General features: G+C 47.9%; 1 protein-coding gene across 3 annotated transcripts; it reads left to right on the plus strand.

Moving 5' to 3' along the window:
• The first annotated feature begins 499 nt into the window (after positions 1-499).
• Fancg (FA complementation group G) lies at positions 500-10,326 on the plus strand. Of its 3 annotated transcripts, none has more exons than XM_041667671.1 (14): positions 500-980; positions 1,137-1,230; positions 2,312-2,443; positions 2,658-2,860; positions 5,310-5,445; positions 5,586-5,716; positions 5,805-5,951; positions 6,210-6,370; positions 7,460-7,526; positions 7,699-7,985; positions 8,122-8,168; positions 8,668-8,823; positions 9,262-9,379; positions 9,519-10,326. In XM_041667671.1, exons 1-14 carry the CDS (start codon positions 888-890, stop codon positions 9,625-9,627), a joined length of 1,881 nt encoding a protein of 626 aa, XP_041523605.1. In that variant the 5' UTR covers positions 500-887; the 3' UTR covers positions 9,628-10,326. The 3 variants fall into 3 exon arrangements, 2 of the variants coding, with proteins under 2 accessions (XP_041523605.1, XP_041523606.1); XM_041667672.1 differs by having other exon boundaries at positions 1,140-1,230; XR_005975838.1 differs by lacking the exon at positions 9,519-10,326 and having other exon boundaries at positions 7,699-7,972.
• The last annotated feature ends 407 nt before the right edge of the window (positions 10,327-10,733 follow it).

The following is a 10,733-nucleotide window of genomic DNA, read 5'->3' on the forward strand; positions in this document are numbered from 1 at the left end:
AATGAGGTCTGGTGCCCTCTTCTGGCCTGCAGACATACACACAGACAGAATATTGTATACATAACAAATAAATAAATAAATATTAAAAAAAATAGTCTTCAGAAATAACTACAGCGAAGCAAAACCAAAACTTGTTAAACCCATGAAGGTGATCGCTTGTTTTCTAAGCTTTATAGTTGGGGATTTTGCGTTTCTTCTGTGAATCGTTTTGGATTATAACAGTGTCATGTACTTTTATCTCCTCTCTGCTTTGGGATGTCCGATTCCCCTGGCTTTTTGCTCAAAGAGAAAGGATGGGAAGATTACCAAAGACTTCAGTCCCCCGTCCCTAGCTTTCAGGAGACATTTCTTTGATGGGGGAGGGATGAGGGTGGAGGAGGGGGAATGAGTGGAGGTGGGGGTGGGGAACCCTTCCTTGGGCTCTCTCCACAGTACTACAACCCCCAGCAGGCACCGCGCGGGCCAGCCTGCGACGGAGGGGAAAACCTGGGTTGCCGTTGGTGCTCAGGCAGAGCCGGGCCAGAGACTCTGGGGCCAAGGCTCGCTCTCTAACCTAGTCTCACTACTTTGGCCCGCGCCAAAGCCAACTAACTGTCTGTACCTGGCCTGTGACTGGCCTGTCTCCCCACCTAGTTGTTCCGGGTTTCTTTTCAATTTCCCGCGGGAACCGACTCTTGAAGTGAACCAACCGCGGCAGAGAGTTTTGCAGCCTGGCTAACCAGAGCCGTGGTGGCGGCGGCGAGGAGTGAGTGAACTTCTGGCCACCGAGAGCCCGCCGGCTGCGACCGAGAGGGGCACCTTTCTCGCGGCTAAGGTGAAGGCGTCGGTGGGACTAGCCTCACCCATCAGAAAACCTCTTCGGGTAACGGGGCGCCACCTCAGCGACAATGTCCAGCCAGATCATTCCAGCCCTCCCCAAAACATCTAGTATCCTGGACCTGTGGAGGGAAAAGAATGACCGGCTCGTTAGACAGGCTAAGGTAAGATGTTGCTGGGACCCTCGTCCTGTATCCTCAAGATCCCAGAAAGCGGTTTTGCAATGATTTCACCCTCGCTTAGGGAAAGGAGCAGAGCTTGATTTCTATCGGAAGAACCAGAAGGGGCTGGAAAATGTGTCCATCACCTTCTAATTTCAGCAGCTGACTGGGGATTCTCGTCCGTCTTTGAGGCGACAGCAGTTGGCTCAAGACACACTGGAAGGGTTTAAGGAGCTCCTCATCACTTTGCAAGGTAAGACAGAGCTTCCGGGAGCTTCATTTCCTCTCCCCAGCGGCCAAAGATCAGCTTCTCTTACGTGGTTCTGGAACTGTGAGTATTCTGGGGCTCAGGGACCCCTGTTTTGTCGGGTGTTCTGTATTGTGCGGACGATCAAAGAAAGAAAGGTCACTTCAAGATGAATTTTCGCCTCTTTGCAGCAGGGAGGTCCAGCCTCCAATGGACTAAACCTCAAATAGCCGTGCAAAGGTGTATTGGTTGACTGTTACACAAAAGTTGCTTTTTGGGTAAAACAAGCTCCTCATACAATAGCCCCTGATTTAATCTGCATGTTCTTCTGGAGGACAGCATCACACCCTTGTCACTTTAGTCCCTATTGTGTACTGTTTGTAGTGCCCAATAATTCTAGGCGCTCCAAGTGTGCCAGAACTGTCTCGCGGTGACAAAGCCATGCAAAGGGTGTACAGCTCCTTCAGAAAAAGTGGTTAAGAGCATTGCCTGCTCTTCCAAAGGTCCTGAGTTCAATTCCCAGCAACCACATGGTGGCTCACAACCATCTGTAATGAGGTCTGGTGCCCTCTTCTGGCCTGCAGGCATACACACAGACAGAATATTGTATACATAATAAATAAATAAAATAAAATAAATATTAAAAAAAAAACAGCTCTGTAGATAACAGAGAACAACCACGGTTTCACATGTTTTCTTCAAAGTCTAAGAACTTCTAGAAAACAACTGTTCATTCGGATGTTTACCCTAGATACAATGAATGGTTCGACTAATCGCCCCCGTACACTATTTAAATCGCCCCCGTACACCTATTGAAAGACAATTCCAGGGGTGGAATTGTCTTTCAATAGGTGAATGCCTCCTTACCCTACACACACACACACACACACACACACACACACACACTGCAACATTTGAAGAATGATTTTCAGGAGATTTCGAGATCTTCTTCTCTGCAAGTTGTCTGACCAAAAGATGAATTCCTTATTGAAGCCATCTTGGTGGGAGTGGGCTTGATCTCAGGGATGGAAAGCATTCGGGCTGTATCTCATGGGACAGCCTGAGAGACCAGCATCTGTTGCTCCAGGACTCCCTGCTGCTGTTCCTGCTCTCCCCTTGGAGCTGACTGTCACCTGTAATTATATAATCCTGAGGGCTAGCCTGGCCCAGGATTTCACGGAAGACCTTACCCAGGATATCCAAAGGGGCCTAGAGAGAGGTAAGACCTCCCATGTCCCTAACAATCCAGTCTGGATTTAGAGGTGAGGCTAGGGGCTGGAAGAGGAGCGAGAGGCACCAAAACCTTCAATGAGAATGATGCCTTTTCTAGTCCTCTGCATGTTCCTCAGACCAGGCGAGTTATTGTTTTCTTTGGGATTTTAGACCAGAGAGTGTGGGGAACTGAGAGATGGATATGTGTGTGTGCTCTACAGTGCTGGAGACCCAGAATCAGCTGGAGCCCAAGTCGCAGCAGAGACTCCCGGAGCTGTGGCACTCTGTCCTCTCTGCTTCCTCCCTTCTGCCGGAGCTGCTACCTGCCTTACACTGCCTGGCCAGCCTTCAGGCTATCCTCTGGATGAGTACTGACCACCTGGGGGATCTGGCTTTGCTGTTGCAAACCCTAAATGCCAGCCAGGTAACTGGGGAAGTGAAGATGAACTTGCCTACCCTCCTGTCTTCATAGCTGTGGTATTTTACTTAGGGCTTCAGACATGCTAGGCAAGTACTCTACTGCTGAGATACATTTTCCATTTCCCCTCCCACCCACTCTTTCAGAAAATTTATTTCTAGCTGGGCTGTAGTGGTACACACCTTTAATCCCAGCATTCGGGAAGCAGAGGCAGGTGGATCTCTGTGAGTTCGAGGCCAGGACAGACTCTAAAGCTACAGAGGAACCCTGTCTCGAAAAACCAAAAAAAAAAAAAAAAAAAAAGAAAAAGGAAAAAAGAAAATCTATTTCTATATGTATGAGTGTTTGACTTATACGTATGTATGTATACAGTGTTCATGCGTGGTACCCATGGAGGTCAGAAGAAAGGGTCAGATTCCCTGGAACTGGAGTTACAGATAGTTGTGAGCCACCATGTGGGTGCTGGGAACCAAATTTGGGTCCTCTGTAAGAACAAATGCCATCTCTCCAAGTTCACACCATCCCCTACCCATCCACCCACACTTGTTCTCAAGGCAGACCAGGCTGGCTTCAAACTCACAAAGATCTTCCAGCCTCTGCCTCTAAGTGCTGGGTTTAGAGGATTACGCCATCATGACAGGTCTTGTTGTTTTTGAGACAGGCTCTTACTGTGTACCCAGGCCCCAAACTTGCTGCGGTCCTCCTTGGCTCAGCCCCTCCAATGCCGAGCTTTACAGGTGCGAATCACCATACCCAGCTCTCAGTTCTCATTGTTTTGTTTGTTTTGTTTTTTTTGGTTTTCAAGACAGGGTTTCTCTGTAGTTTTGGAGCCTGTCCTGGAACTAGCTCTTTTTTTTTTTTTTTTTTTTTTGGTTTTTCGAGACAGGGTTTCTCTGTGGTTTTGGAGCTGGAACTAGCTCTTGTAGACCAGACTGGTCTTAAACTCCCAGAGATCCGCCTGCCTCTGCCTCCCCTCCCTAGTGCTGGGATTAAAGGCGTGCACCACCCCTGCCTGGCTCTCACTGTTTTTTAATTGGAGGTAGAACTTTACTAAGTTGTTCAGTCTAGCCTTGAACTTACTCTGTAGCCCACGTTCAAGATGATCCTTTTTGCCTTAGCTGCTAGAGTGGTGGTTCTCAACCTATGTGACCTCTTTGAGGGTCAAATAACCCTTTTACAGGATCACCTAAGACCATCAGAAACAGATATGCTATGATTCATAATAGAACCAAATTACAGTTATGAAGAAGCAACAAAATAATTTTATGGTGGGGGGGTCTTCATAACATAAGGAACTGTATGAAAAGGTCACAGCATTAGGAACTTGAGAACCACCGTTCAGAGGCTGCATCACTAGAGTCACAGGCCTGTACCACCATTCTCAGCTTACAGCGTTATCTGTTGGGAAGGCTGCTGTGATGGTTGGCAAAAAAAACGCAAGCAAACAACAACAACAACAACAAAAAAAAACAAAAACAAAACACAAAAAAAAACCCCAAATAAAAACCAAACCAGTTTTTTTTTTCCCTCCCCCTTGAGACAGGGATTTTCTGTGTAGGCCTAATAGTCTTGGAACTCACTCTGTAGACCAGACTGGCCTCAAACTCACAAAGATCTGCCTGCCTCTGCTCCTGAGTGCTAGGATTAAAGGCGTGTGCAAGCACCACTGCCCAGCTAAAACCAGGTTTGTTTGTTTGTTTTTGAGTGACCTTTCTCTGGTTAGCTCCTCATTGGGGGATTTTTCTTGAGGGCAGTTTTAAAAATAGCTTAATAAATCCAAGTCAGGATAAGGCTCTTGTGGCTGCTGAAGCTACCTCCTAGCTTCAGTATTCTCATAGTAACCCAAGCACATTCCATGTCCCATGTCATATGGGACCTAGGCATATGAGTGACAGGGAACTTCAGTTATTACTTTCTAGGATTTTTCGTCCTGCCCACATCATTGCCCCATAGTTATCTTTCTCTTATAATGGGGGAACAGTTATCAGAAGGATTCTTGGGCTCAAAGACTGGGATAAGAGTGACAGGAGGAGGGCTGGAGAGATGGCTCAAAGGTTAAGAGCACTGGCTGCTCTTCCAGAGGTCCTACAACCACATGGTGGCTCACAACCATCTGTACTGAGATCTGGCACCCTCCTCTGGCATGTGGACATACATATTATTGTATACATAATAAAGAAATCTTTAAAAAAAAGAGTGACAGGAGGAGACAGGATGCTCACAGGGACAGATTGACAGGAGGAGAGAGGATGCTCACAGGGACAGACTGACAGGAGACAGGATGCTCACAGGGACAGACTGACAGGAGACAGGATGCTCACAGGGACAGACTGACAGGAGACAGGATGCTCACAGGGACAGACTGACAGGAGACAGGATGCTCACAGGGACAGACTGACAGGAGGAGACAGGATGCTTACAGGGATAGAGCCTTTGACTGTCCATATCTCTCCAGACAGAGACCTCTGAGGATCTGCTGCTACTGCTAAAGTCCTGGAGCCCTCTGGCTGAGAAGGCAGAAGCCCCATTGAGTATACAGGATGCTGAGAGTTTGAGGGATGTTCTTTTGACAGCATTTGCCTGCCGCCAAGGTCTAGTAACCTGATTCATCTCTTCTTTCCCTAAGGGGTCCTCTGGGCTTATGCTCTCTGTATCTTCATGGAGTTCTCTAGGTTCTTGTTTCCCATCATGCTTCTTGCCTTTTCTAATCCTGTACCGTGATTGCCCCCAGGCCTCCAGGAGCTAATCACAGGGAGCCTACCCCGTGCACTAAGCAGCCTGCATGAAGCAGCCTCAGGCCTGTGTCCACCTTCTGTGTTAGTCCAGGTGTACACAGCGCTGGGGACTTGTCTTCGGAAGATGGTAAAGATAAACCTATAGGGGTTGGGAGAAACCCTGGGCAGCATGCTCTGTGAGGGTAGCTAAGGCTTGTCTCTTCCCATTCATATAGGGAAATCCACAGAGAGCGCTGTTGTACTTGACTGCAGCCGTGAAGGTGGGAGCCGCCTGTGCCCTTCCACTTCTGGAGGCTTCCAGAATATATCGGCAACTAGGAGACACAGCAGCAGAACTGGAGAGTCTGGAGCTGCTGGCTGAGGTGAGGAGCTTCAGTGGAGACACCTTGTGGAGGTCTGCGCAGGTGCTTGTGTTGGGGTGACTCGTCGAGACAGAAGTGCACAGATGTGTGGGGCTCGAAGATTTAAATTCTTGCCGGGCGGATCTCTGTGAGTTCGAGGCCAGCCTGGTCTACAAGAGCTAGTTCCTGGACAGGCTCCATAGCTACAGAGAAACCCTGTCTTGAAAAAAACCAAAAAAAAAAAAAAAGAAAGATTTAAATTTTTTTTCTTCTTTTTAGGCCTTGAGTGCCCCTCATAGTTCCATTCATAGTTCAACACTCAAACTTGTTATTGAGGTAGAATTGCTACTTCCACAACCTGGCCCAGCCTCTCCTCTTCATTGCGGCACACAGAGCCAGGCTAAGCACCTGCTAGCAAGTCGATGTCTACAGACAGGGAGGTGAGTCTCCCAGCTGCTCACCTGAGCCTCTCTTCCCATTTCTGAAGCTTTTGCTGAACTGTAATTCTCTTTCTCCAAAATTTTATTTGTTTTTGGTATATGTGGTATACCTGTGTGTGCAGGGATGAGGGAGCTTCCTTTCGGCTATTTTAGGGTGTGTGAAAGCTAGAGATTGACAGTAGGTATCTTCCTCTATTGCTATATACTGTAGGTTTTGAGACAGGATCTCTCTGTGAACCTGGACCTCACCAGTTTTGGCTAGACTGACTGGCCAATGAAGCCTTGTGATTTGCCTGTCTCTGACTCCTCCCTCGTCCCCAGTGCTATGGTTAAAAATGTGTACTGTAGCCTAGTGGTAGTGGCTGCAGCGGTGGTGGTGTGTGCCTTTAAACCCAGCACTTGGGAGGCAGAGGCAGGTGCATCTCTGAGTTTGAGGCAAGCCTGATCTACAGAACGAGTTCCAGGATAGCCAGGGCTACACAGAGAAACTCTTGTCTCATAAAAACAAAAACAAGGGGTTGGAGAGATGGCTCAGAGGTTAAGAGCACTGACTGCTTTTTCAGAGGACCTGAGTTCAATTCCCAGTAACCACATGGTAGCTTGCAACCATCTGTAATGAGATCTGGTGCCCTCTTCTGGCCTGCACGCATGCACACAGAACACTATATACATAATAAATCTTAAAAAAAAAAAAGAAAAGTGCATTGCCGTGCTGGGTTTTTACAAGAGTACTGGGGCTCTAAACTCATCATAGTTGCATAACTAGCACTGTATCCACTGAACCATGTTCTCCAGACCCCTTCTTTCTCTTGTGTGATTGCTTATCCCTGTGATTAAAGCATTGGCAAGACATAGCCTCCTGCCTTAAAGCAGGACCTTAACTGAGAAGTCCTCATGCAGACAGCAACCTCCCCCATCTCTCCTGAAATGGGCTAGATCTATTCTGAGCCAGGGTTGGAGCTCCCAAACCCTGATCCCCGTTTACTCCTCAGGGCCCAAGGCATCCATTAGCAAAGAGAGTATTCTTACTGGAACCTTTATGGGGGGCCAGAGTCCTTGGTGAAACTCACGGTCTGCCTGCCTCCCTAGGGCAGAGGATGCTTCGGAACATTACCTGGACCTGCTAGCTATGTTGCTGGGCGGCTCAGAGCCAGGGGTAGGTGTGTCTTAAGGTTCTCTGCAGTTAGGTGGGTGGGTTGGGACACCCCCACCCTATTCATTGGTCTCCCTGGGGGACCAGTTCTCTTTGCATGGTACTGGAGCCTGGTGATGAGCTCAGGAATGGTGTCATGCCACTTCAAGACACTGTCTCCTCCCCCCTCCCCCAGTTCTCCCCACCCACCTCCTCTACAGGGCCTTGTATACCAGAGTTGTGTCTGGAGGCGGCAGCGGCGCTGATCCAGGCAGGCCGGGCCCAGGATGCTTTGACTGTATGCGAGGAACTGCTCAGCCGAACCTCATCTCTGCTTCCCAAGATGTCCTTGTGGGAAAATGCCAGAAAAAGAGCCAAAGAACTGCCATACTGCCCATTCTGGGTCTCTGCCACCCACCTGCTTCAGGGCCAGGCCTGGTCACAACTAAAGGCTCAAAAAGAGGCACTTAGTGAGTTTAGCCAGTGAGTCAGGAAGCAGAGCGCTGGGGAGGTGTGGAAGGATGACTTCTGGTGGGGACCTTGGTTGATGGTCTTTGTTCTCAGTAGTCACCTTAATGTCTGAGGTCAGCTCTTTATCCCTGTTTATATCCTACTTCAGGTGCCTCGAGCTGCTCTTTCGGGCCCTGCCTGAGGACAAAGAACAAGGTGATTTAATTTTTTAAAAAAATTTCTCTTTTCCTTTCTTTTCTTTTTTATAAAAGAGGTTCTCATATAGAACAGCTGGCCTTAAGTTTACTATTTTAGTCAAGGATGACCTTCTGTTCCTCCTGCCTCTACATCTCAATGTTTGCCACCATGCCTGACTCTAATTTAGATTGTCAATTTTTCTTAACTCCTGAAAGTGGCTTGTGGATTCCTTTTCCATTGTACTTCAGGCCACTAGACTGGGAGACTTCAGGAGACCTGCTGGGCATGGTAGCACATACCTTTAATCCTAGCCCTTCAGCAGGTAGACCTCTGAATTTGAGGCCATCCTGATGTACATAGTGAGTTCTGAGTCAGCCAGGACTATGTGGTATGACCTTGTCTCAAAAAAAAAAAAGTTGGGGAAGGCAGGATGAGAATGGACTTGGGGACTTGGGGATTTAGCTACTGTGTCTGGGATGACAGGAAGATACTTGCTGACTTTGGTGGTGATCTCTAGGGGCAGGCTCCAACTGTGAGCAGAAGTGTAGGCCTGATGTGGCACTGAAACATCTTCAAGTAGCTGCTCTGCTTAGTCGTGGGCTGGAATGGGCAGCCAGTAACCAGGATACCAAAGCCTTAAGTGACTTCCTCCTTAGTGTGCAGATATGCCCAGGTAAGTACGTTTATATGACGTTAGCTGTACAGGAGGGGTGGTACTTGGACAGAAGTGTAAGCATAGTATGCCCAGATAGGAAGACTGGGTGGGTTTTTACTATATTACCCAGGAGGTACCCATGTGTGCATATACAAACAAACATGTATGCAAGCTCCTAAGAATTCCCTGGTCTCCCTGTTGTCCTCAGACATAAAGATCTGGACTATGTAGGAGTGGGTTTGTAGGAACAGGGCCAGTTGAACACTTTGTACTGGGCAGGTGGTGGCTTCTGGGAGAGTATGGTTATAAATAATCTAGTTTTGGTTTCGTGTGTGTGTGTGTGTGTGTGTGTGCGTGTGTGTGCGTGTGTGTGTGTGTGTGTGTAGACAAGATGCTTCCTCTCTCCAGGTCTGTAAATGAGGTTCTAAGTCTTTGTACTTTGGGGTGGGGCTGTAGGCAACAGAGATGGTTCCTTTTACCTGCTTCAGACTCTAAAAAGATTGGAACGGAAGAATGAGGCCGCTGCTTTCTGGCAGAAGGCCCAAACTCAGCCAGCACAGGAAGAAGCCACCTGGTAAGACTGAGTCTTCCTGGCTTGGGGCTGTGGAGGGAGCTGGAATCGTGTCGTGGGGGTGATGAGGAACAGAAGGAAGGAAGGATGTCAAGCCTTTGTCGATCTTTCACTCTTAGGCATCACCATTCTTGCTTTTCAGGTCTCTTCCACTGTATTTAGAAACCTGTTTGAGCTGGATTCATCCCCCTAACTGTGAAGCTCTCCTTGAGGAGTTTGGAACGTCTCTGCTGGAGTCTTGTGACCTGTAGTTTCCTTGTTCCCAGGAGCTTGAGCTAGGGCCCCTGTGGACCATCTCCGTGGGGAGGGGTTTTCTCTGCCTTATCCTCTTTGGATAATATGGCTGGAGCTGACTGTTCCCAAATAATTCTTCCACTGAGGAGGTTGGTGTCATATGAACCTTGCTCTGCTTCCTGCCAGTCTGGTTCCGGAATGCTTTCACGAGCAAACCATTGACTTTGGTCATGACACTTTTTTCCCAGTTTCTTTTTTTCTTTCTTTTTGGTGTGTGTGTTGAGAAAAATCTCATATTTATCTCTTATCTGCTTACTATACATGGTTGAATGGGAAGGCTCATGGCAAACTAGTTGGATGTTGGGTTTTTTTTTTTTTTTTTGGTTTTTCGAGACAGGGTTTCTCTGTGGTTTTGGAGCCTGTCCTGGAACTAGCTCTTGTAGACCAGGCTGGTCTCGAACTCACAGAGATCTGCCTGCCTCTGCCTCCCAAGTGCTGGGATTAAAGGCGTGTGCCACCACTGCCCGGCTGGATGTTGGTTTTTAAGATGCTATCTTTCCAACATCCATTTCTGTCTGCCTTCCCCGCCTCCCAGATTCCCTCTCCCCCCCACTTTCCTTTTGGAAGGTTGGATTGTAGAGACTGAACTCCAAATCCTCACACATAATCCGCAGTCCCTATCCCTCACCCAGCCCCCCCCCCCCATCTAACTTAAACGCTCGAGGTGTATTAGGAAAATGTTACATTAATCCTTTCAAGGAAACAGTGACATAGTCCTTTAAAAATTATTATTAAAAATTTCAATTACTTATTTTAAATCATGTGTGTGTATACTATCCATATGTGCGTGGATGCCCTTGGAGGCCAGAGGCATTGGGTCCCTCAGAGTTATAGTTACAGGAGGTTGTGAACCACCTGATGGGTGCTGGGAATCCATCCTGTGTTCTCTGGAAGAGCAGTTACATTCTCTTAGCCACTGAACCATCTCGCTAGCTTTGTTATCTGAAAGCACAGGAATCTGGGCTAGGTGACAGTGAGTGAGGTCAGGTCTGAAGAATGATTTTGACAGGCCACTAAGGAAGAGTGGGTACATGATACTTAAGGGAGGGACAAGTGGTGCACA

Source organism: Microtus oregoni, unplaced genomic scaffold (genome assembly GCF_018167655.1).
Source record: "Microtus oregoni isolate MIOR12 unplaced genomic scaffold, Mior012 000017F_ref0000208, whole genome shotgun sequence".
Lineage (NCBI taxonomy): Eukaryota > Metazoa > Chordata > Mammalia > Rodentia > Cricetidae > Microtus > Microtus oregoni.